General features: G+C 37.8%; 1 protein-coding gene across 1 annotated transcript in view; it reads left to right on the top strand.

Annotated features, from left to right (window-relative positions):
- Positions 1 to 27,231, top strand: part of TEX10 (testis expressed 10) — a 56,342-nt gene that overhangs the window by 24,541 nt on the left and 4,570 nt on the right. The window contains exons 10-13 of the mRNA XM_046659548.1: positions 5,153 to 5,241; positions 6,839 to 6,972; positions 23,121 to 23,201; positions 24,807 to 24,988. Coding sequence (XP_046515504.1) covers positions 5,153 to 5,241; positions 6,839 to 6,972; positions 23,121 to 23,201; positions 24,807 to 24,988 — 486 coding nt within the window. The remainder of the gene's footprint in view (positions 1 to 5,152; positions 5,242 to 6,838; positions 6,973 to 23,120; positions 23,202 to 24,806; positions 24,989 to 27,231) is intronic.

Raw genomic sequence — 27,231 nt, 5'->3', positions numbered from 1 at the left:
AGAAGGCCTCTAAAGTCATATACCACTACTGCATTTGCTCTTACTGCGCTAGGTAAAACTGTTGATATTGCTAGATAGCATGTGTTCACTAGAGTAAGACCGTTTCAAGTTACTTGTTTAGTGATCTGTATAGATTGATTGAAATAGTGGTTGAAATTATCAAAAGCATGTAGTAAGGGTTCAATGGCAGATGAGAGTACTGTGCTTAAAATCTTTTGGGTTATGGAATTGCGATTCAGACCTTCCTTTCACGGAGCTGGTGAAATGTATGTTTGTGGACTCGTACAGGAATCACTTGAAATCTTTTTTGTGTGTGTGGTAAAATATACAAACGTAACATAAAACTTACCATTTTAACGAGTTTTAAGTGTACAGTTAAAACTGTGCAGTGGCATTAAGTACAGTCACCTTGTTGTGCAACCTGTACCACTATCCATCTCCAGAACTTTTCATCATCCCAAAGGAAACTCTGTAACCATTAAACGGTAACTCTTCATTCCTCCCTCCCTCAGCCCCTGGAAACCACTACTCTATCTCTGTGATTTTGACTATTCTAGGTACCCTCATATAAGTGCACTCATATAGTTGTCATTTTTTTTTTTTTGAGGAAGATTAGCCCTGAGCTAACTACTGCCAGCCCTCCTCTTTTTGCTGAGGAAGCCTGGCCCTGAGCTAACATCCGTGCCCATCTTCTTCTACTTTATATCTGGGACCCCTAACACAGTATGGCGTGCCAAGTGGTGCCATGTCCGCACCTGGGATCCGAACCAGCGAGCCCCGGGCCGCCGAGAAGCGGAATGTGCGAACTTAACCGCTGCGCCCCTGGGCCGGCCCATATAGTTGTCTTTTTGTGTCTTTCTCATTTTACTCAGCATAACTCTTCAAGGTTCATCCACGATGTAGCATGTGTCAGAATTTCTTCCTTTTTAAGGTGCAATAATGGTCCATTGTATATACTGTATTTTGTTTATCTGTTAATCTGTTGATGGACACTTGGTTGTTCCCACCTCTTGGCTATTGTGAATATGATATGAACTTTGGTGTACAAATATCTGTTTGAGTCCTTGCTTTTAATTCTTTTGGCTGTATACTCAGAATTGGAATTACTGGGTCATAGATAATTCTCTCTTTAAGTTTTCGAGGAACTGCCATACTGTTTTCCACAGTGGCTGCACCATTTTTCTCTGAAAGGTCTTATAACTAATAGTGTTTCAATATTGCGAGTGTTCAGAGTTTCCTCAAACATCTCATGTTGTATTATCAGGTGTAGTACTTTAGTATTCAGCAGTATTTATCACTCATTGTGGCTAAGGGGCAGGGTTTGATGGTTTTAGGCAGAAATCGAAATCTGGGCTGTAGCTGAAAAGTTTAAAGACTGGCTTCCATGTGACTTCTTGTACAGATACCCAAGCCCCGTTAAACAGGAGTAGCTCGCTTTATTAGTAGACTTTCTTTAGCTTTGTTTGCCAGTCACTTCATACCAGTGTAGGACGTATGTTTGAATCTAGTCACCCAAAGTATGCTTCATAACTGGTGATAAGCTTTTAGAAGAATAGAGCTGTTTGCAGTCTGTTGTTTTATATGTGAAAATTCAAGGTTTATTTCTTATGTGTGCATGTATGTTAGAGACTTGGTCTTATTTTTAAGTATTTTTTTAATTATATGAATATACTATAATTTATTTATTGTCAGTATTTTTTTTTAAATTTCAGGTGTACATCATTATATGTCAGTTTCTGTGTAGATTACATCATGTTCACCACCCAAAGACTAATTACAATCCATCCTCACACACGTGACTTATCACCCCTTTCCCCGCCCCTTCCCCCTCTGGTAACCATCAATCCAATCTCTGTCTCTGTCTGCTGTTTTTTCTGTCTTCTACTTATGAGTGAGATCATGTGATAATTTGACTTTCTCCCTTCTCCCTCTGACTTGTTTCGCTTAGCATAATACCCTCAAGGTCCATCCATGTTGTCGCAAATGGCCAGATTTCATCCTTTAAGTGTTTTAAACATTTTTTAGTTTCCCATGTTTTTCTTTCTTAGAAATTTAAAACAAAACAAAACCTTTTGTGGGCGCTGGCCCAGTGGTGTAGTGGTTAAGTTCACGTGCTCCGCTTCAGCAGCCTGGGGTTTGCAGGTTCAGATCCTGGGTGTGGAGCTACACACTGCTCATCAAGCCATGCTGTGGTGGCATCCCATGTGTAAAATGAGGAAGATTGGCACAGATGTTAGCTCAGGGCCACTCTTCTCAAGCAAAAAGGGGAAGATTGGCTATAGTTGTTAGCTCAGGCCAATCTTCTTCACCAAAAACAAAACAAAATAAAACAAAACACCAACCTATGCTTTGTCTAGTGTAAGCAATTATTTAACGCTAGGCCTTTAATTAAATGTTATTTCTTTTTCTGTAACTTAAGTGGTTTTGTGTTTATTAACTTCCAGTAGAGGGCACTCTGTTACTTTGATATAACTCTTATAGAAGATCTGTTTTAACATTCTGTTAAAATCACATTTTGAACACTTGAATCTGATTCTGTTTGGAAGCTATATTAAATATCTTTTTCAGCATCAGTTATGATTCGCTTGTGCTCAATAACTTGTCAGAGATGTTTTCAAAGGTATTTTTTTCTTCCGTTTTGTTTTTTTAAACATGTAACAGAAATGCAACAGGTTCTTTTTGTTTTTTTTTAATGCTTTTTGGTGAGGAAGATTGGCCCTGAGCTAACATCTGTTGCCAGTCTTGCCTTTTTTTTTTCCCTCTCCCCAGAGCCCCAGTGCACAGTTGTCTATCCTAGTTGTAAGTCGTTCTAGTTCTTCTATGTGGGACGCCACCACAGCATGGCCTGATGAGTGGTGTGTGGGTTGCGCCCAGGATCTGAACTGGTGAACCCCGTGCTGCTGAAGCAGAGCACGTGAACTTAACCACTATGCCACTGGGCCGGCCCCTACTTTTTTTCTTTTTGTGGAGATTTGTGGTGAGCATTAAGAAAATATGTTAATTTACAAATAATGATAGTAGGGGTTCATAATAAGTAAAAGCAGATTGTCATTGTAGGTAAAAGTTCAAGTTAAATTTTGCTTTTTAGTATTTGCACAGTTTGAGTAGACTTCTCTCTAGATGTATTGTTCTCATTCAAACTAATCTCTCCTTTAAAAGATACAAAATTAGGACTTTTCAGCTTTCTTAGGCCATGGCATCATTCTGTCACTTTTCCTAGATTCAGAATTTAAGAAGAGTGTTTGATTCCTTCAGACGTACGCTGAATTGTTTCATATCTTTGGTTTTCTCTTCACAATATCTCCTTCTCTCCTTGACCATGAATATAAACTAGCCAATTTTTTCATTATCTCCCACCTGTGCTGTTAGAATAGTCTTGCGTCTCACTCTCATCTGTCTTGTGACTGTTGTCAGATTAATTTTCCTGAAATACGCCTTTAGTCGTTTCTCATTTTTGTCTGTTGCATTACTTGGTCTGTGGTATCAAGTTCAGTTCAGGTTTTGTAGTTCTGACGCCCTGTGTCTCTGTCAGAAAGAGTTTATATCTAAGAGCAGGATACTACCACAGGATCTCAGTTTGTTCCCATCAGCTAAAACTGTTGGTGGTCATTTTATCTTTTAAAGAGTGTACTTAGAGTTGCTGCCTCTGCCTTTCTAACCAGCCGCTGAGACGTTTTTAGAATGGACTTTTCCCCCATACCATTCTATTTGTGTTTTTCTGCTGGCCTTTGCTCAGTCCTTATCCTTCCTGCCCCTGTTTACAGCTGGATTACATTTGTAAGATATAAATGTGGAAAGGTAATCTACACTGTTAGATAAAAATCCCTGAGAAGGGAGAAAGTCTTGAGCTAAAAAATTTGGCTTGCGTTTTAAGTAGGATGACTATGTGACCTGGTCTGTCAGGAGCAGTTGCAGTTTACTTCTTTTGTCCTGCCATCATTAGTAATATCCCCTTTTCCTCTCAGAAGTATTCTGGCTTGGGCGCAGTATAGAGGATCATCCTAGTTTTAAGGACAGTGTGATGTATTGTCACTTGTCCAAAATAGATTCTTAAATGGATTTGCTACCCCTTTTAGCCACTGGATGGCACAGTTGATTCCTGTTTTCACTGGGTTCAAGAGGATGTTCCATTTGTTTTCTAAAGACCATTTTGTACTCCTTTCCATTGAGCTCCTCTGGCTTTTTATAACCTCTTAGCTTGTGATATTCCCTCCATAGCCCTTTGCTTATTGTGGGACTGATACTCAGAAGGGTGTTTCCATTATTTTAACTACCCAAATTTTAAGAATATTAATAAATATTAATACAGTTATTTTAATGGTAAAAAATTAAGTGCTTCTAGTTTAATTAGAAAAACCTAATTTTGTCTTAGATTTGTTCAGATAGCTCTGATAAAAATTTGCAGTCTCAGCCTGTTGGATCTGATGATTTTCAGCCTTTTTTGCTGTATTTGTGGTTGACATTTGCTCTCTTCCGTCTTATACCTTGAAGAGACTTTTTAAAGGAGTCACTGGAAACTGATGTCATGGCAGGAACCAGATAATCCTCATTTAATGAGCAGCTGCTTTACATTTAGCTATTCCCTTGAGTCCTCCACCAGTGCTTTAGCGGTGCTGTTGTGAAGTAGGCCTAGTTACAGCTTTGCAAAGTATAGGAACACAGAGTTATCTTAGAGCGGCTTTAAATGGAAGTATTCTTTGCCTAATTAAGATACTTTTGTTTAGTTAAGGAAGCTGGAGCTTGTGTAAACTTAACTCAGTAAGCAATGTAAGACTATAAAAGTGAAGTAGTAAATATATATCAACTGAACCTACTAGTGAAAAGCAAAACTTCATCCTGGCTCCTTGGAGACTGATTTTCAAAGGCATGGAAATTTTCTAAGTTATACCATATATGTGGACCAGTTATACTTTTTTTTCCCCCCAATTACACTTTTTAATAAAACTTTACATAAATAATATGTTAGAAGTTCAGTTTTCCATATTATGGTACTTGGGCCCTTACATATAAAATTAGTGCATACTATGGATTTTGTTTAAGCCATTAAATCAGACCTGTTTTCAATAAAGAAAAATGGTTATATTCTGTGCTATTTTTCTTGAGTCTTCAAGTTGGTCACTTCTGGTAATAGTTCTCCCATTGTTTATTATAGATCATCATTTTCTGGATGGAAGTATTCAGTTAAAGACTGGTTGATGAGTGATGTGGACTATTTCAGCTTCTTATTTTCAACACTTACAGGTAACCACATTCACCTGTCAAGTTGAGGAGAGGGAAAAACCTAGTATGAAAATTCTCCTAAGATTTACTGTCTTATCTGCTTGGTTTCAAGTTTTGAAGATGATAAATAATTTGTCTATCTTGAATGATTTTTATTGATTAACAAGTGGAAATCTTTGAAGAAATATTTGTACCCTACATTGTCAGGGTCTTGAGGCGGGGAGATGCAGGATTCATGTTTAAATCTCTCATAGTACAAGTACTACATAGTACAAGTACAACTCGGGAATTGTTTGAATATTACATGATTATATTTTCATTTTTTCTTACTCTTGTTTCTCAGCTTTATTCTTATCTTTGTTTGCAGTGAATTGGACATACTTGACTCTTTTGCAGATAGACAGAGAAAGCCCCATTGCATACTTAAAAAAATTGATGAACAGAATATTCGTTTTAAACATTTAAAATGTCCAACTTGATAGGAAGAGCATGAGATTTGGATTAGCTATTTTCTATATTCCATTTGTCCTCAAAGCAAAATTAGTAATGTGAGTCTAGAAATGCTGTAAGTTAGATGTGTAAGTATTATTACTGTTGTTTTAAATGATCGTACTATTTCAGCATTTCTGTTTTATACCTGGATGATGAAGATGCGATTCTTTGAAATCTTCTGAAGACTTGAAATTAGAAGACTTAATGTTAAGTCAGAGTCCAAAAAGAACTTACAGCTTCTGATAATGAGCTGAATCTAGCAAAATAAATATTATATGAAAGATAAATGTAGACTCCTACACGTTTACTTGATAGTTTTCCATATACACATTTGAAATAGAGGTGGGGGCTTTATGTTTTAATAATAGTACCTGTCAAAAGGCTTAGTGGTTTTAGAAAGCTCATTAGGAGTCAGTAGTGTGTTTTGGCTCTCAGACTAACCCGTGACTCTTTAGGCCGTGTTCATGGAAATAGAGTGATCTGAACATGAAAGCAGATAGCTAGAGTCCGACCACATCCCTGGTATTCTGACCATTCTGAGAGCTGTCTTTCAGGAGGGACCTTGGCAACCTGTCTGTAATTCAGGCCAACCGTGGTAGGGGTGGTAAGAGAATCAGAAATTTTGTTGTATAAGGTGTAGTGGAAGGAACTACACCTGTATTGTCAAAAAAGAAAAAACGACTTATGAGGGATAGGGTAGTTTAAAAATATTTGAAAGGCTATTATGTAAGAGAATAAAGAGTGCGGTATATGTATGAAGGAGTATATTGTTTTATTTGCTTGCTTTTTTAAACCTACTCTTAGTTGGAAAGATTATGCCTTTCACATTTTTTTCAGTAAAATAGTAAAGCCCCCAATATAAGGGGTAAAATCTGTTTCTTATTGTATTATAGATTGGGTCACATCACATCTTTTGTGTATATAATTATGAATTTTACTGCCTCCATTGCTAGCAATTCGTTTTTTTAGATGCTACATGAAATGCAGAAATTCAGAGAAAACAAGGTAGCTTAAAGAAGAATTAAACTTGAAGATACTTGTCATCTCTGTTTTAAAAAAATTATGAAGACTGTCACTTGCTTTGTGATTTATTTTTTTAAATTGGTTTTCTTTGTACCCTAATTAGGGTTTTCAAAAGAGGAGTTGACTTGGCTTCAGAGCCTTCGAGGAGTTCCTCATGTCATCCAGACAGAGCTTTCCCCTGTGCTTCTTTATCTTACGGACTTGGATCAATTTTTACACCATTGGGATGTAACAGAGGTAATAGTGCATTTAAAAAGAAACTCCTGATTATTAAAACTCAGCTCATCAACTATCACTAGTTACTATATATTAGGATTGCCTTGAATGAGATATACTTAGAGATACACTATCCATGTTCTGAAAGTACTTATGGTCTTAGATGGATGTTTCTAAAAGAGGAAGGTTTTTCAGTATAAGTTATACCACTAGAATAGAATAAAGGAGCAATTTGAATGATAAAGACATTTATTTTCTTTTATCTAGCATAGGATAGATAGACATAGGATAGGTCCATCTATGGAAAAGAGGAAAGGCTTCATGGAAAAGGAAGAATTGCTTAGGTATTGAAAGGTGAATAAGACTTAAGTAGGATTTGGTATCCTTGAAGGTGGCTTTTTAAAAAAAAAAATGCAGAAAAGATTATTCATCAGTTCCTTTGGTTTTAAGTATTAATATGTACTTTATTACAGTTAAACTTAAAACCCTAATTTTTCCTTGAGTTTTAATGTTCAATTTAAAATCTTATTTTTTAAGGGGCCAGCCCAGTGGTGCAGCAGTTAAGTTTGCACATTCTACTTTGGTGGCCCAGAGTTTGCTGGTTTAGATCCTGAGTGCAGGCCTATACACCACTTATCAAGCCATGCTGTGGCAGGCATCCCACATATAAAGTAGAGGAAGATGGGTGTGGATGTTAGCTCAGGGCCACTCTTCCTCGGCAAAAAGAGGAGGATTGGTGGTGGATGTTAGCTCAGGGCTAATGTTGCTCAAAAAAAAAAATTACGGGAGGGAGGAGGGCAAAAGGGGTGATTAGGCACACGTGTGGTGATGGATTGTAATTAGTCTTTGGGTGGTGAACATGATGTAATCTACCCAGAATTTGAAATATATTACATACATCTGAAAGTTATATAATGTTATAATCCATTGTCACTGATATAAAAACAAAAATTAAAATTAAAAAATAAAATAAAATAAAATTGTATTCCTTGAATCAACCTGGGAAATAAAAAATAACTGCCTGGAAAAAAATCTTATTTTTTAGATAAATATAGTAAATTTAAGCGGTCATTTTCAAAGGGGACTTTGGTTGTATTTTATTCCTTTTAAACTTAAAATTTTAAACCATTTATAGCTTTTAATATGTTCATTATTTGTCAAGTAGTTCAGTTTTCTGACAAACCTTTACAAATGTTAAAATAAATCTTAAATTAAATATCTAATAAACTTAGAATTATGATAAATCTTAATATTATTCCAAACTATGAGCATGGAACATCTTTCCATTTCTTTGTATCTTCTTTGGTTTTTTTCAAGAGTGTTTTACACTTTTCAGTATACAGGTCTTTCACCTCTTTGGTTACATATATTCCTAGATATTTTATTCTTTTTGTTGTGATTGTAATTGGGATTGTATTCTTAGTTTCTCTTTCTGCTATTTTGGTATTAGTGTAAGGGAACACAACTGATTTTTGTATGTTGATTTTGTACCCTGAAACATTACTGTGTCTGTTTATTATTTCCAGTAGTTTTTTGGTGGGTTCTTTTTGGTTTTCTATGTATAAAATCATGTCATCTACAAATAGTAACAATTTTACTTCTTCCTTTCCAATTTGGATCCCTTTTATTTCTTTTTCCTGCCTGATTGCTCTGGCTAGGACTTCAAATACTATGTTAAATAAGAGTAGCAAAAGTGGGCATCCTTGTCTTGTTCCTGCACTTAGATCGATGGCTTTCAGTTTTTAATCATTGAGTATGATTTCCTGTGGGTTTGTCATATATGGCCTTTACTATGTTGAAGTATTCTTTTTCCATACCCATTTTATTCAGAGTTTTTATCATAATTAGATGCTGTATCTTGTCAAATACTTTCTCTGCATCTATTGAGATGATTTTGCGATTTTTATTCTTCATTTTGTTGATGTGGTGTATCACATTGATTAATTTGTGAGTGTTGAACCATCCCTGCATCCTTGAAATAAATCTCACTTGATCATGACATATGATCTTTTTAATGTATGGTTGTATTCAATTTGCTAGTATTTTGTTGTGGATTTTTGCCTCTATGTTTATCATTGTTAGAGGACTGAAATTTTCTTTTTTTGTGCTGTCCTCTCATTTTGGTATGAGGGTATTTGCCTTGTAGAATGAGTTAGGAATTTTCTCCTCCTCCTCAATTTTTTGTAGAGTTTGAGAAGGATAGATATTAAATCTCTGAATGTTTGGTAGAATTCACCAGGGAAGCTGTCTGGTCCTGGACTTTTTTGAGGGAGGAGGGGAGGATTTTCATTACTGTTTTGCTCTCTTTTCTAGTGATTGGTCTGTTCAGATTCTCTGTTTCTTCTTGATGGAGTTTTGGGAGTTTGTATGAGTCTAAGAATGTATCCATTTCTTCTAGATTATCCAGTTTGTTGGCTTACAGCTTTTTACAGTATTCTCTTATAATCCTTTGTATTTCTGTGGTGTCTGTTGTAATTTCTCCTTTTTTGTTTCTGATTTTATTTGAACCTTCTCTCTTTTTAATCTCTTTCGTTTATTTCCACTCTGATTTTTATTATTTCCTTCCTCCTACTGATTTTGGGCTTTGTTTGTTCTTTTCCTAGTTCCTTTAGGTGTATTGTTGGAGTGTTTGACATTTTTCTTGTTTTCTTTTTTTTCTTTTTGAGGAAGATTAGCCCTGAGCTAACATCCGCCACCAATCCTCCTCTTTTTGCTGAGTAAGATTGGCCCTGAGCTAACATCTCTGCCCATCTTCCTCTATTTTATATGTGGGACGCCTGCCACAGCGTGGCTTGATGAGCAGTTTGTAGGTCTGTGCCTGGGATCCAAACCAGTGAACCCCGGGCTGCCGAAGTGGAGGACGCAAATTTAACTGCTCACCACCAGGCTGGCCCTGAGATTTTTATTGTTTTTTGAGGTAGGCCTGTATTCCTATAAACTTCCCTCTTAGTACCATTTGTGCTGTATCCCATATATTTTGGTATGTCATATTTTCGTTTTAATTTGTCTCCAGGTATTTTTTATTTCTCCTTTGATTACTTTGTTGACCAAATAGTTGTTCAGTAGCATTTTGTTTAGTCTCCACATATTTGTGGCTTTTCTAGTTTTCTTCTTGTAGTTGATTTCTAGTTTCATACTGTGTGGTCAGAAAAGATCCTTGGTATTATTTCAGTTTTCTTAAACTTATTGAGACTTGTTTTGTGGCCTAATACGTGATCAGTCCTGGAGAATGTTCCATGTGCATTTGAAAAGAATGTGTATTCTGCAGTTTTTGGATGGAATGTTCTGTATATATCTATTAAGTCCATCTGGTCTAATATGTCATTTAAGGCCAGTTTTTCCTTATTGATCTGCTGTTTGGATGGTCTATCCATTGATGTAAGTAGGGTGTTAGAGGCCCCTCCTACTACTGTTACTTTTCAATTTCTCCTTTTATGTCTGTTAATATTTACTTTATATATTTAAGTGCTCCTATGTTGGGTGCATAGATACAAGTGTTATATCCTCTTGTTGAATTTTTCCCTCTGTCATTATTTAATGACTTCTTTGTCTTTTGTTGGAGTTTTTGTTTTAAAGTCTGTTTTGTCTGGGATAAGTATTGCTACCCTAGGTTCCTTTTCGTTTCCATTTGCATGGAGTGCTTTTTTCCATCCCTTCACTTGCAGTTTGTGAATCTTTAGGTTTGAAGTGTGTCTCTTGTATGCAGCATACATGTGGATTTTGTTTTTTTTAATCCATTCAGTGACCCTGTTTTTGATTGCAGCATTTAGTCAATTGATACTTAAAGTAGCTATTGATAAGTATCTACTTTTTGCCATTTTGTTCCTTTTTTTCCTGGATGTTTTTGTCATTCTCCTGTTTCTTTCTCTTCTCTTCCTTCTCTTGTGATTGGATGGCTTTCTTTAGTGTTATGTTTGGGTTCCTTTGTCTTTATTTTTTATGTATCTATTACAGGTTTTTGGTTTGTGATTACCATGAGGTTCATATATAATAACCTATCTAAATAGCAATGTATATTAAGCTGATGGTCTTTTAAGTTTGACCTCTTACTAAAAGCTCTACCCTTTTACTCCCCCAACCACATTTTATGTTTTTGGTATTTTACCTCTTTTATTTTTGTGTATCCCTTAACCTCTTGTCATGGAACTAGATAATTTTAGTGTTTTTGTCTTTTGACCTTCATGCTAGCGTTATAGGTGGTTGATCCCCTACCTTTAATGTATATTTCTGTAGCAGTGATTTTTTTTTTGATAATATTTTTTTTTTTTTTTAAAGATTTTATTTTTTCCTTTTTCTCCCCAAAGCCCCTCCGGTACATAGTTGTATATTCTTCGTTGTGGGTCCTTCTAGTTGTGGTATGTGGGACGCTGCCTCAGCATGGTTTGATGAGCAGTGCCATGTCGCGCCCAGGATTCGAACCAACGAAACACTGGGCTGCCTGCAGCGGAGTGCGCGAACTTAACCACTCGACCACGGGGCCAGCCCCTTGATAATATTCTTATTCCTATTTGTGGTCTTTTGTTTTCCACTTAAATAAGTCCCTTTAACCTTTCTTGTAAGGCTGGTTTAGTAGTGACGAATTCCTTTAGTTTTTGCTCATCTGGAAAACTCTCTCTCTCCTTCCATTCTGAATGATTGCCTTGCCAATTAGAGTATTCTTGGCTGTAGGTCTTTTTCCTCTCAGCACTTGGAATATATCATGTCACTCCCTGCTATCCTGTAAGGTTTCTGCTGAGAAGTCAGCTGATAGCCTGGGGGGTTTCCTTTGTATGTAACTTTTTGCTTTTCTTTTGCAGCTTTTAGCATTCTCTGTTTATCTTTAATTCTTGACATTTTAATTATAATGTATCTTGATGTGGGCCTCTTTGGGTTCATCTTGTTTGGTGCTCCGTGTTTCCTGTACCTGGATGTCCATTTCCTTCCCCAGTTAGGGAAGTTTTTGGCTATTATTTCTTCAAATAAGTTCTCTGCCCCTTTGTCTCTCATCTCCTTCTGGGACACCTATAATACAGATTTAGTACACTTACTGTTGTCCCAGAGGTCCCTTAGACTGTCCTCTTTCTTTTTAATCCTTTTTTATTTTTTCTGTTTAGCTTGAGTGATTTCCTCTACTCTTTCATCCAGATTGCTGATCTATTCTGTGTCATATACTGTACTGTTGATTCCCTCTAGTGAATTTTTCATTTCCATTATACTTCAGTTCTGATTGGTTCTTTTTTATATTTTCCAAGTCTTTGTTAAAATTCTCATTGTGTTCATCTGTTCTTCTCCTAAGATCATTGAGCATCCTTATGACTAGTAGTTTTTACTGTTTATCAGGTAGATTGTTTATCTCTTTCATTTAGTTCTTTTTCTGAGGACTTGTCTTGTTCCCTTATTTGGAACGTATTCCTTTGTCTCCTCATTTTGCCTCCTTCTCTGTGCTTATCTCTGTATATTAGATAGATCAGCTATCGTTCCTGGTCTTGGATGTGTAGCCTTACATAAGAGATGCCTTATTGGGCCCAGCAGCATGCTCCCATCTTGTCACCTATGCCTAATGTTCCAGGAGTGTCCCATGAGGGCTGTGTGTGCCTTTCTCTTGTGGTGTGGTTGCTGTTGTTGCATTTGCATGGATAAGCTAGGCTGGCCCCTGGACCGGCTGGGTGTAAGGTGCAACAGCTGCTCTGGTCGCTGGTCACTTTATTGAGAAGGGCAAGTCCTGGCATGGCTGGCTGCAGGGTCTAATAGCAAACAGCTGCTCCTGTTTTGCTCTTAAGTGAGTCAGATCTGCAGTGTGGCTGGTTGCTGGGCTCAGGGGCTCACAATTACTGCAGCAAGGCTGTTGTGGCTTTCTTTTGAGTGGAGCAGACCTCTGACCAGGTCTAGCTATGCTGCCCTGTGGTATACAGCTGCCTCAGGCACAGTTGTTTCAGGCTTCGGAAGCTGGGGCGGATCCGCTGTGTTTGCAATGGCCTGTGGCACAAGTCTGCTGTGGGCCCACATGCCCTGCCACCTTGGGGCCCACACACCCAACCTATGTAGACCCACTCGCCTTGCTGCAGAGGTCCCACATGCTTCCCCCAGCCCTCCACAGGCTGACAAGTTGGTGTGCTGCTGGGTGGGGCCAGTCGTTGGGGCAGCTTGCCTGCCCTGGCTGCACTTGCTAGATTGCCTTAGGTGCTCTAGTGGGCAGGGCAGACCCTTGTGCTAACAAGCTAGAGGAATGAATCCAATGGGAGGTCGCCACTGTCTGTCAGCACGACTTAACTAGGTCACAATAATGGCATCCACCAGTATGTCAGCTCCTAGGGGCTGTGGGTCTAGCTCCACCTCCTGCCTCTCCAAGATGCACTCTGACTTAGTGAGTAAGTCCTTTTTACCCGTGAACAATGAATGCCCTTCTCTGGTGTTTTTGTGCTGGTTTCTGATTTGGGTGAATCTGTGTATGGGCCCTCTAAGAGCAGGAGAGCAGGCTTTTCTTTCTCTGAAGTTACATTGCTTCCTGGGCACATTCCCAGTTGGTTTGCAAAGTTAGCACAGCCAGGTTTTATGGGATCTCACCTCAGTTGTGCTGATTCCAAGGACCGAGATGCCCACTCTGGAGCTCAGATCTCCTACTCTTTTGGGAAAAGCTCCAGTCTTTTGAGATCACCTGGCTGTGAAGCACTGATGCTGGGGTCTGGTTTTTTCCTCAGCAGAGCTGTATTTCTGCCTTTCCACCCCTGTCTGTGTTGTCCTTGTTGCAGGGGTTCTTTTCATCCAGTTTCCAGGTCTCTCTCAGAGGAAGTTGTCCCACAGGTAGCTGTAGGTTTGTTGTGTTCGCAGGAAAAGGTGAATTCAGTGTCTTCGTACAGCACCATCTTTCAAATTCTCTCCCTCAGGAGTGAGAACTAAGTTTCCATCTGTTGGGGAGCTTGTTGGCAGACAGCACTCATCCATCAGGCTCCTTCCTAGGGGCAGCCCTCATCCAATGACTGGTTGATTTGGCTACAAAGGTTTGGCCCCTTGACCACAATTCAGGATAATGCAGATGAGTTAACTCAGCTGTTGTGAATTTATCACCGCCTAACTTACTCTGCCCAGTTCTGGTGTATATTACTCTATTTCTGTTATTTATTTCTTCAGTTTGTTTCCTTGCATTGAAAGGTGCTTGCCCAGTAAGAATGCAGTTGTGTCATTCCATGTAATTTTGGTTTGAACCTTTCTTGCAAATTCTGAGGTTATATGTTCTCTACTGGCTAATTTTTGTTTAATGATTCAGAAGGCCTCTGGCCAGGACCCTGACTCTGTTCTTTCCTCATAACTCCTATTTGCTAGGCTAAAGTCTATTTTTTTTTAACCTCTTTGTCAGTGTTCTCAACAGGGTAGTTTCTAGATTTAAGTTAAACTTCTGTTTTGTTGCTATACCACTTAATTTTATTCAACTGATCTGTTCACTTCTTTGATTCTGTTCTGAATATTCTTCATGTTCTTCTTATCTCTTAGGGGGGCTGTGGCCTTTGTCGATATTTAACAGTTTTCTCTCATGGCTTTGTTTGACTCTGATCCCAATGCTTAGGTCATGCCAAGGACATTTATCTTTTCTCTGTTACCCTAGTGTCTGGTACTGTATTTATATGTAGGTTCTCCAAAATTACTGGATTTTAATAAGTGAAAAAAAATAACGTGTTGGGTAACCAACCTAATCATTTAATATCTAGAATTTTACCTTATTCCATAGTACTTTTTATTCCATAGTCAATGAAGAGAGCTAAGAAAGGTAGACTGAGGTTAAGGCCTTAAATACTAGATTGAGGGGTTTGTGTTTGCCAACAGTAGTGAGAGTAGCTGTTTTAGAGGACAGACCATTTCTAATGTGTTTAAACTATCATGATGTATTGGAGAAAGTATTGTATGGGGATTGGTGGGCCCCAGGTTCCAGGCACAGATTTGCCAGTGTCTAGTTTGATAATTTGGACAACTCACATAACCTTTATCTGGTAATTTTAAGTTTTCATAAGCACATCATTTGTGTAAAGCCAAAATACAGTTATCATGAAAATGTGATCAGCTATATTTCTGAAGTGAATATTTGGCGAGGACATGTAATAAACTTCAAAGCTGCTGTCTTTGAAAAACTGACGTAAATTAGGAAAAATCTGAGAGTCCATTTTTTGTCTTTGAGGTTCATAAGCAAAGATTTCAATTTACTTTGGATAAACTTTGCTATTTTTAAGTTGGCCGTTTTGTGTGAAAGTATTTGAAACATACAGTTTTTGACATCCTTAGTGTAAAAAATTATTTTTCTAATTATTTCATTTGAGCACGTTATTAGTGAGTAGGATGGGATTGCTTAGTCCTGTTCCCTTAGTTGTTTTGTTACCATTTTATCCTCCTAGGCTGAAGTGATTTTTTAAAAATCAGACTTTTTTTGGATTAGGGATTATTCACAAAGTACAATTCAGAAGAACAGAAGGGTAATAGTAAAAACATCTTCTCCGGTCCGATTCTCTCAGCCACCCGTTTTCCTTCCCCCGTTTCTAAACATAATCTTTCAGATATCTTCTGTGGCTTCACAAATGACTACATATATTTTTTCGTTTTGCCCCCTTCTAGAAATAGCATACTCTCTACACTAACCTGGACCTTGCTGTTTTCACTTAGACCCTCTGTGATCGTTCCTTCTCAGCACTAAAGGGAGAGTTGCACGACCAGTGGCAACAGTAGTTAACAGGACAGCGATACCTTCCCCAGTGGAGGTTTCTATTCCAGGGCCAATGAAAGGTCTTAGGGTTAATGTTCATTGTCATTTATAAAATATTGAATGGTTGTAAAAGAATGTTTTTTAACATGGGTAAGCTCTGAAGAATAATAATAGGACATCCAGTTTAAGAAAGAGACCATTTTTCATTAGTTTTGAAACCTCTATCTGCCTTTCCCCTTTCCCTTTAGAGTAACACTTATATTGAGTTTTGTTTATCATACTCTTGCTTCTTTGTAGTTTTACCATATTAGCATGTAACTCCAAAGCATATTGTCTAGTTTTACACGGTATTGAGCTTTTTAAAAGTGAAAAAATCTTTTCAGTAATTTGCTTTTTACTCAGTGTACTCTCAGACATCTATGTTAATGTGCAAGCATTCTTTTTCATAGCTTTGTACTATTATTCCATTGTTGTAAGATACCGTGATTGATTCAGTTTTTTCATAGTTTGACTATTTTTAGCATTCCATTTTATCTCCACTTTGGCATATTAGCTGTACCTCTTTGTTTTATGTTTTTAAGTGTTTGCTCTTTAACACAGCCTACCTTCAAATGATACTGTAGCACTTCCTACCGTAAGGTAATGTGTAATGATGTGAAGTCATTCTTTGCTTTTCTGTAGATAATGTGTCTCTTTTTCTCTATATCCTTTTTTTCTACATGTTTTTAAGATTTTCCTTTTGTCACTTCTTTTCAGCAGTTTATGTTCATGCCTTGGTGTTTTTCTTAGCTTGATATTTGCTAAGTGTTTTATTAGGTTTGTAGTTTATTTGGGGAAAAATGTCAGCCATTATTCCTTCAAAAAATATTTTGGTCTCCTTCTTTGGGACTCCAACTACATGTGTGTTAGACAACTTGATGTTGTCTTGCAGGCCTTTGAAACTGTCTTTTGTTTTTTGGATTTTTTTTTTTTTTTTTACCTTTTTTCTGTTTTAGAAAGTATGCTGCGTATTCAAGTTCACTGATCTTTTCTGCAGGATACTATGTAATTGCTCCCTCTACACATGCATAGCCTCCTCCATTATCAACCTCCCCCTATTAGAGTGGTACATTTGTTACAATGAACGAATCTACATGATGTAATCACCCAAAGTCTATAGTTTACATTGCGGTTCACTATTGGTGTTATGGTTCCTGCATATATTTTCATGGCTTCATAGCTCATTTCTTTTTAGCACTAAATAATATTCCATTGTCTGCATGTACCAGTTTATTTATCCATTTACCTACTGAAGGACATCTTGGTTGCTTCCAAGTTTTGGCAGTTATTGAATAAAGCTGCTACCAACATCCATGTCTAGGTTTTTGTGTGGACATAAGTTTTCAACTCCTTTGGGTAAATAACAAGGAGAGTGATTGCTGGATCATATGGTAAGAGTATGTTTAACTTTGTAAGACATCCCCAAACTGTCTTGTAAAGTGGCTGTACCATTTTGCATTACCACCAGCAGTGAATGAGAGTTTCTGTTGTTCTCTGTCTTTGTCAGCATTTGGTGTTGTCAGTGTTCTAGATTTTGGCCATTCTAATAGGTGTGTAGTGGTATCTTACTATTGTTTTATTTTGCATCTCCCTGATAACATATATGTGGAGCATCTTTTTATATGCTTATTTGCCATATGTCTTATTTGATGAAGTGTCTGTTAGGGTCTTTGGCCCATTTTTTAAATTGGGTCGTTTTCTTATTATTGAGTTTTAACAGTCCTTTATCAGATGTCTTTTGCAAAGATTTTTCTCCCAGTCAGTGGCTTGTCTTTTTATACTCTTGCCATTATCTTTTGCAGAGCAGAAGTTTTTAATTTTAATGAAACCTGTCTCACCAATTATTTCTTTTATGCGTTATGCCTTTGGTGTTATACCTGTAAAGTCATCATCATACTCAAGGTCGTCTAGGTTCCTTATATTATTATCTGTAAGAGTTTTAAAGTTTTGCATTTTACATTTAGGTCTGTTGAGATCCATTTTGAGTTAATTTTTGTGAGGGCTGTAATTTTTGTGTCAAGATTCATTTTTTTTGCATATGGATGTCTAATTGTTACAGCACCATTCATTGAGAAGATGATCTTTGCTTCATTGTCAAAGATCAGTTGACTGGGGGGGGGTCTCTTTGTGAGCTTTCTGTTCTGTTCCATTGATCTATTGGTCTATTCACCAATACCACATTGTTTTGATTATTGTTGCTTTATAGTAATTTTTTAAGTAGGGTAGTGTCAGTCCTCTGACTTTGTTCTTCAAGATTGTGTTGGCTATTCGGGGTCTTTTCCCTCCCTCTGTTAGAATCAGTTTGTGGTTATCTGCAAAGTGACTTGCTGGGATTTTGGCTGGTTTTGCATTGAATCCATAGATCAAGTTGTGAAGAACTGACATCTTGACAACGTTAAGTCTTCCTGTCCGTGAACGTGGAACATCCTCCATTTCTTTAGTTCTTCAGTTTCATTCATCAGAGTTTTGTAGTTTTCTTCATATAGGTCTTATACATATTTTGTTAGATGTATGCCTAAGTATTTCTTTTTTGGTAAGGTAATGTAATGCTAATGAAAATAGTATTGTGTTTTTAATTTCAAATTTCATTTGTTCATTGGTGATATATAGGAAAGTGATTGGCTTTTGTATATTATCATTGTATCCTGCAACCTTGGTATAATTGCTCATTAGTTCCAGGTGTTTTTTTGTCGGTTGTTTCAGATATTCTACATAGATGATCATGTCATCTTTGAACAAAGACTAGCCAATGAATTTTAAATTTTAGATATTGTATTTTTTATCTCAAGAACTTTTTTTTGTTTATCTTCTATGTGTCTACTTACAGTCACTTTTCTTTAACTACTTGGACATATTTACAATGGTTGTTTTAAAGTTCTTGTCTGCTAATTCTCTCATCTCTGTCATTTATGTTGATTGATTTTTCTCCTGGTTATGTGGCACGTTTTCATGCTTCTTGCCATGTCTAGTAGTTTTTGAGTGGATATTGGACAACAGAAATTTTATGTGGTAGATTTTGTTGTCTTCCTTTAAAGAGTGTTTTGCGTTGTTCTGGCAGGCAGTCAAGTTACTGAGTATCAGCTTTATCCTTTTCAGTCTTGTTTTTAAGTTTTGTTGGGTGGTTTATTAGACCAAGTAGCCTTGGCTAAGTCAAGGGTCAGCGACCTACAGCCTGTAGGCCAAGTCCAGGTTGGCCCTGTTTTTTGTACCACGCTTGAGCTAAGAGTAGTGTTTACAGTTTTTTAACAGTTGTTAAAACAAAAGAATATGTGACAGAATCTGTATGTGGCTTGCAAAGTCTAAATATTTAGTATTTGGTCCTTCACAGAAAAAATTTGCCAACCGCTGCCCTTAATTTAGCCTTATTATTAATGTGTTCTCTTTCTGAATATCATCTCAGTGACCTGAGTGCTCTGTGAAGACTCTCTGTCCTGGCTAGTTAGAACTCAGACATCTCTCTGCTCTCTTGGAGCTTTGGGAATTGTTTTGCTCACAACTTCTGCTTGTTCTTTGGCCTCATGGAATTTCACCTTGTACCTGCACAGCCTTTATTCAGCAGTGTACCTGAGGAGACTGGTCTCTCTCAGGCAAGAGGATAAGAATTTGGCTTTGTCAAATGGCTTCTATTGGAGGACAGAGAATCCTGCCAACCTTCTGACCATCTTTTTGCAGGGCTGAATTGAGAAAATTGGAGAGCTCAGAGAGGTCTGATTCCCCTCCCCACCCAGCACTTCCCCAGTTCTTAAGCTGCAGAAGCAGAGAGGCTTAAAAGCTAAGCCAGTAACCTCTGTAGCTCATGGTGCTAAAGAAACAATGATTAGGTAAACTTCCTGACTGGGAAGTGGGTTGGGGCTTCAGTGGACACACAGCTCTCAGTGCAGACTCTGAACTCTACACACATACACACACACCCCCACACACCCCCCCCCACACACACACCATGAATACAGGTTAAAGGAGAATTTCACTAGAGAATTGTTGAGGACCTCTGAAGACACTGACAACTATAAAACATTACTGAGAGATATTGAAGATGGCTTTATGAATAATGACTTTATAAAAAGTATTAGGTGCATGACATTTCTGTATATAGTCTGATAAAATTAGGTGGAAAATACTTCAACCTAGAAATTAAATGTACAAAACCTTAAGAAAAATAAGTCTCTATTTTTTTATTTGAAAAAAAAAAAACCCTTAATTTCCCCATGGGACCAAATTACCATGCCTCTTCTGGAACTTTGCAGTGCGGGGTCAGGGTTCTGATATGTGCAAGTTTCTGTTAACATAGTAATGTGCAGAAGTGAGGACTGCCTGCATATGTGTATGTTTGTGTATGTACACATATATGTATTTATATTAATACTTGGTTACCTTTATCTTGAAACAATTTGAAACTTAGAGAAAAATTCCAACTACAGTACAAAGAACTTTTGTTTTCCTAGACTATTTGACATAATGCGCATAGCCCATACTTTAGTGTATATGTCTTAAAAACAAGATCATTCCATTACATAAACACAACATAGTCATCAAAATCAGGAAATTAACATTAGTATATTGCTGTCATCTAATAGTTGTTCGGTAACATCCTCTACAGCAAAAAGATCCATCTGAAATCATTCATTGCATTTAGTTGTAATGTCTCTTTAGTCTCCTTTGATCTGGAATAGTTGCTCAGTCTTTCCTTATCTTTCGTTGACCCTGACACTTTTGAAGAACGCAGGACAGTTATTTCGTTAAATTTTCCTCAATTTGGTTTTGATTTATGTTTCCTCATGGGTAGATTCAGGTTATACAAATTTGACAGGAATGTCTCAAGTGATGCTGTGGTTTCTGATTGCATCCTGTCAGGTAGTGCATGGTTTTGATTCGTCCCACTAGAAATTCACTTTTTTTTTTTTTTAAAGATTTTATTTTACTTTTTTTCCTTTTTCTCCCCGAAGTCCCCCAATACATAGTTGTATATTCTTCATTGTGGGTCCTTCTAGTTGTGGCACGTGGGACGCTGCCTCAGCGTGGTTTGATGAGCAGTGGCATGCCTGTGCTCAGGATTCGACCCAACGAAACACTGGGCCGCCTGCAGCAGAGCGTGGGAACTTAACCACTCGGCCACAGGGGGGCCAGCCCCTAGAAATTCACTTTGATCACTTGATTAAGTGGTGTCTGCCCACCTGTTCCACTGTTTACAGTTTCCCTTTTGTAATTGATATTTTATGAGGAGATACTTGGAAACAATGTAAATATCCCATTCCTTTTTTAGTCTTTGTTTTTCATTTATTTACTTGTGTTAGTATGATTTCCTGTTATATTCAGTGGGTTACAATTCCTTACTATCCTTTTTTTTTCTTAAAGATTTTTATTTTATTTTATTTTTTTGAAGGAAGATAAGCCCTGAGCTAACTGCTGCCAATCCTCCTCTTTTTACTGAGGAAGACTGGCCCTGAGCTAATATCCATGCCCATCTTCCTCTACTTTATATGTGGGACGCCTACCACAGCATGGCGTGCCAAGCAGTGCCACGTCCGCACGCAGGATCCAAACCGGCAAACCCCGGGCTGCCAAGCGGAACGTGCGAACTTAACCACTGCACCACCAGGCCGGCCCCATTACTATCCTTATTTTGATGCTCTCATATTTGACATTGACACTCCCTTAAAGGTGGCTTCTTTGTCCTTTTGACGTATCCTCATTTTTCTTTTAATACTTCCTTATTTTTTGTAGCACAAAGTGTTCTAGATTCACATTGTGTTTTCCCTGTCCCAGCCCTATAATAAGGTATTTCTTTAAAAAGCCCAGTTTTCCTTTAAGTGGAGAATGGTCTTTTAGAAACCGACTTCTGGAGTCGAGATGTGGTCGTTGCTATTGGATATTGCTGCTCCCAGACTCTCTCCCTGGACAGAAATCAGGAATTTAACACCACAGGGTTCTTTCTAGTTGTCTCCTTTTCCTCTTCTTGCTTTTTCTGATAGTGAGAAACCTGGCTTCCATTATATTTAATATATTTACTTGATCAGTTCCTCTGTCCATAATCGATCTCCTTTTGGTGCCATCCCTCACCCACACAGGCATCTTCCTCACCCCTTTTGAACTCCAACTCTCGGGACAGTCTGCCTCTATTTATTCACAGATAGCCTGCTCTGGGCCACTGCAGCTCTCACCCACTTCAGTGCTGACGTTTACGTAGTTCGGCTCCACCTAATGGCTTTACAACTGAATTGTCCAGGAAGGGAAGTGGAGGCAAAAGGGAAGGGATTGAGGGGGCTGGTCCTGTGGCCTAGTGGTTAAGTTTGGGCTTGCTCCATTTCAGGGGCCTGAGTTCACTTCTTAGGCAGGGACCTGCAGGGACCTACACCGCTCATTGGTGGCCATGTTGTGGCGGCGACCCAAATACAAAAAGAAGAAGATTGGCAACAGATGTTAGCTCAGACTGAATGTTCCTCAGCAAAAAAAAAAAAAACGGGAAGGATTAAGTGGTTATTATTGAATGGGCCTTTTCAGACATATTTACCTCTTATTAATGAAAATACACACTGCTCATTTTGAAGCATTGGCATTGCAATGCCATTGGAAGATGGCATTGGAAATATATTTACATTGTTACTTACAGGTTTAAAAGATAAGAAAAATTGCCATATGAAAACTCTGGGTGATAGCAGTCTGCAAGAGGTTTTACAGAGAAATAATGCATAGAGCTGTTGATTTTTGAGGGTTGATTTGACAGTTCTCTTGATTTTAGCTTGACCTCTTCCTGAGTGATACTGTTCTTTCTACCAGTCTTATTTTTGTCTCTCCCTGTGACTTTTATGCATATTTCATTTTTGGCACGATACTCCATCAGCTTCTGGAATTGTGTTCTAATGTCTCTGAAGGACTTGATGCTGTCCTTCCGTCTTCTTTACTTGAGAACTTAGAAAATTAAAACTATTGGGGATTTGCTTCCCACTTCATATTTTTCTTCTTTTCCTCTAAACTGTTCTCTTTCTTTTACCTTTGGGAAAATGAGGCAGTGTTAAAATTAATTTGAACAGGGAGAATATTGGTATTTTCTGGATCATAAGTATTTTTCTATATGTTTTTCCACCAAATGGGTGTCAGCCCCTTGTTCACATGGCTCAGATCTTTCTATCGTAGCACTCACTTCATAGGAATAGAGTCTCTGCCTTGGCAGGTTGTAAGCTACTGGAGGGCTGTGAGAAGGAAGAGTTTCTCGTTATTTCATTCCTGGGCGTGGCACCTAACAGGACTAGCTCAGTGCTCAGTAGATGTTTAATGAATGAATTATTTGGAAAACTAACCCATATCTGAGGCTTGATTGTTTTGACCTTTGACATTTGCATCTTCACAGTCATTTTTTGTTGGAAACCTATTAACATGTAGAGCAGGTAGGTTTAAAAAAAAATCTGTTGAACTTGTTTCTGACCTAAAATGTCCCCATTTGGTTACTGGTTTTCTCCTTTTCTGACAGACAGTTTGTCACAGTTTATTGGTTATTCCTGCCCGAAGCCAGAGCTTTGACATCCTGCAAAGTGCCATCAGTAAGCATTTGGTAAATATACTTAAATTTTTTTTCTGTTACACAAAAAAAGAGATTCATTGGTAAAGATTGGGTTTGCCATAGCCAAGGAGTGAGTGAGTCTCCAGAAGTCTAAGCTTAATACATTCCATGGCCTTTCACAGCATGATGCTGTGGCAAGAACTGAGAAATCTTGGTGTTTTTCCTGGCTGCTAACTAATTAATTCTGTGCCCTTGGGAAAATCTCTTTTCCCAGGACCTTACTTTCTACATCTGTGCAATGAAGGACCTTGAAATTCTACCTCGGATCCTTCTGTCTTGTAATGCTTTAATTAACATGTGTCTGGTGTCAGTGTATTGTGAATCCAGCATCCAGACTGGGGTCTAATTTTCACCTAGAGCTTTGGGGTCTAAAGCTGGGATGTCACCTGGCAGGCTCAAGGCCTAGTCACTGGAAGCAGGGAGCTCAGCCATGAGCCTGACTTGTCTTCTGGCCAGTCTCTTGTTCCCTCGGTATTAAATTCACACTAGGTATGCCTGGGTTTTTGCTTTTAACTTCTTCCAGTGTTTCCACTTTGACCTCTGGCTTTTATTATAATAATTTATTAAGTGCAAGGAAGGGATCACAAACTTTATCTTCCAGGAACTTTCACCTGTTTGGATAATTTTTCAGGCGTATCTATTCCCTCTTTTCTTAAAATATTATTTTCCTTAAGTTGGAAGAGTACTGCTTTGAATTCCCAGTGCTCTTTTCTCCCTGCTCTCAAACTTCCAATCCTTAGCCGGTGTGTCTCCAAAGATCCCCACTTTTTTTTAACCTCCACTCCAGAAATCTGTGCCCTCCTTTGACTACATTCATTATTCTAGTAAAATAGCAACAGGCCAGTCTGTCTTGGCCACTATTTTCAGACAGGCTGATGGAAAGGTTAAGACCTCACTGCCTGCAGGTTTTTTTTAGGATTACTCAGCAGTAGTTTCCAGGAGATTTAAACCATGCTTACATACAGTTACAGGTTAGAGGCCACCTCAAAGACAGTTTATATTGTATAGTCCAGATGAATTAGCATGCCATGATGTCCTTATCTGGGTTTGGGGGCAGTGAAGCAGTCAAGTGTCAAGTATAGTAATATCTTACTGACTCCAGTACAGGCATTTTCTTTAGTCATGTCTGAATGACCAGCTAATCAAAGGGCAGGGGAAGGCTAATTGTAAAATGAACTCTGATTTGTACGTTTAATTACCAGGGATGGGGGAGGTGCCAGATATTAGAGTTCTCTAGTCTGAATTATCTAAATATCATATGATATGTGTGATTTTTTTTTTTATCAAGATTTTCTTTGGATGCACGAAAGAATACTTTTAAATAATGGTATTTCTGACCAGTAGAAATTGTAACATCTAGAAAATTTTAGAAGACTTGGTCTTGAAGGGGAGGCAATGGATTGGGTTAATAGTACTTCTTGAGCTTGCATCTTTTCAAAGTCATTTAATGTAGGAATTAAATTCTCAAAGGAAAACAGGATCTTAAGATGTGGCAGGTGGCCTGTATTAGATAGTCTCCAGGTAATGGGGTTTGGTTTTATCGTGGGGAGAGGGTGTGCTGTGAAGAGGTCATTAATCTCATTTTTCTCTACCTAGGTTGGGCTGACTGTAATTCCTGATAGCACAGCTGGCTGTGTCTTGGGTGTTATCTGTAAGCTCCTGGATCATACGTGTGTACTGAGCGAGACTCTGCTGCCCTTTTTGGCTTCTTGTTGCTACAGTCTTCTTTATTTTCTGCTCACTTTAGAGAAGGGAGAAGCAGAACATCTAAGAAAGAGGTAATAGTTTTTGTGTTCTTCAGCTATAATTTTTTCCCCTACCTGTTCCACTCCCCTCTCCCCCAGTCAATTATCAATCAATAAATTTTAAAAAATAAGAGCATGAAAGAGAATTAGATTTTGGCAACATCTTAAATTCTCTTTCACAGTTTGTATAAATCTAGTTGGCTTTTTCTTTGTTCTTTCATGAATCCCCTTTGTGTTGTGAGAATTCTTAGTTTTTGTTTTTTCCTTTAAGCTACAAATTTGAAAAGTTAGATGGCGTTATAAAGTTTCTCAAGAGCTTTCCTTATTCACATTGCTGTAGGTCTAGCAAGAAAAAATTCTGCCTTTAGAAGGATGGGCTTATTAGTACAAGCCTTTGTGTTTTGTTTTCGGCTTCATTAGAACTAGCAGAGTGGAATTTTTATATTCTTGGATTTAAGGAAATTTTTCTAAGATGCTAGTGTTTTTAATTAGTCAGTGTTTCTGCTCCTATATATTACTGAGACTAAAGCTTCTAGATACTTTGGAAGATTTTACTTTAATTTTAAAAAATATTCTCACGCTTATGTTCTTATTGATATGCCTGTTACAGTTCATTGCAGAAGGTTTTTAAAAATCTAACAGATGAGTAAATATAAAAAAATAAAAATCAATCACCTGTAAAGATTTTGATGTTTGCCTTTCTAGTCTTTTTTGAACTTTTACTGTCGTAAAAATATATCATACATATGATTGTATAAAACATTTATATAGTTTAAAGAGTAAGTATAAACTAAACATCCATTTAATCAACCTCCAGTTTCAGAAATAAATAGAACATTGTCAGCACACGCACTCTCCTTGACCATCCGTAGTTACGTTTCTCTTCTATATCCCCCAGAGATCATTGGAAGGAAGTTAATCGCTTCCTTGCCTTTTTATTAAAAAATTTTATGTGTACTTGTAAACAGTATCATTTTTGCTTTTGCATATTTTAAGAATTTTATATAAAAGGAATCATATGCATTTTTTGTGATTTGATTCTCGTGACTATGAGAGTCGTTCATGTTGATTCAAAAATATGTTACATTCATTTTTGTTTCTTTATACTGGGGTGAGGGGTCAGCAAACTTCTTTCTCTAAAGAGTCGGATAGTAAATATTTTATGTATTTTGGGCCATAAAGTCTCTTGTCAGAGCTACTGAGCACGGCTCTGGTGGTGTGAAAGCAGCAACAGATAACATGTAAATGAATGGGTGTGGCTGTGCTCCAGTAAAACTTTATTTACAAATACAGGCTGTGAGCTGCACTGGCTGTGGTACAGGGCCCTTGCTCTATAGTGTTCTGTTATATGAAGGTACCATAACATATCCATTTTACTGTCAACAGACGTTTGGATTTTTTCTGCTATGTGTGTTTGTGTGTGTGTATATATCTAAAATTTTGTAGATTTCACTGTAAAAATGCTATAAAATTTACATATAAACAGATTTGATGGCATTTTTCTTTTACATCATCGAACTTTAGGTCTGATAGATCAAGAAAAGGCTTTATAAATAGCAAGGAACTTCTGAGGGTTCTAAAAATTTTATAATAAGCATTCCCATTTGTGAAATGTGTATATTGCTGTTGGTCATTTCCTGTCACTTGAAATATAGCCCTTTTATTAAACACTTTGATGAGAAGTTTCAAAGATCTTTTGTAGTTTCTTATAGTGGAACATCCTGCCTTGACTTTATGTGGCTGGACTGGACAAAATTCAATGTGTGTAATAGTATTTGCCTGTTTAAAATGTCTAGTTTTTTTTAAAAGATTTTATTTTTCCTTTTTCTCCCCAAAGCTCCCCGGTACATAGTTGTGTATTTTTGGTTGTGGGTCCTTCTAGTTGTGGCATGTGGGATGCCACCTCAGCGTGGCTTGATGAGTGGTGCCATGTCCCCGCCCAGGATTTGAACCGGCAAAACTTTGGGCCACTGAAGCGGAGCGCACGAAGTTAACCAGTCTGCTACAGGGCTGGCCCCGCTAAAATGTCTGGTTTTAAAAGTGTTTTATACTGGGTAGTGGAAAGGTTGATATTACCAGGATCCTATGCATCTCTCAGAATGACATTACTTAGTCACAATGAAGTGTTGGCAACCAGAGTCTTAGATGCTTAAATTTCCCTTTGGGGCTATTCCTACCCCCTGGAGAAGGTGTCTGTAAGATTACAAATAATGAGAGTGCCAGTCGATTGACTGGGAAGCTCTGATTTCACAAGTGCTGGCCAAAAAATCGGGCTT

Source organism: Equus quagga, chromosome 1, assembly GCF_021613505.1.
Source record: "Equus quagga isolate Etosha38 chromosome 1, UCLA_HA_Equagga_1.0, whole genome shotgun sequence".
Lineage (NCBI taxonomy): Eukaryota > Metazoa > Chordata > Mammalia > Perissodactyla > Equidae > Equus > Equus quagga.
Note: the sequence above shows the minus strand (reverse complement) of the source record. Positions and strands in the feature narration are given on the sequence as shown.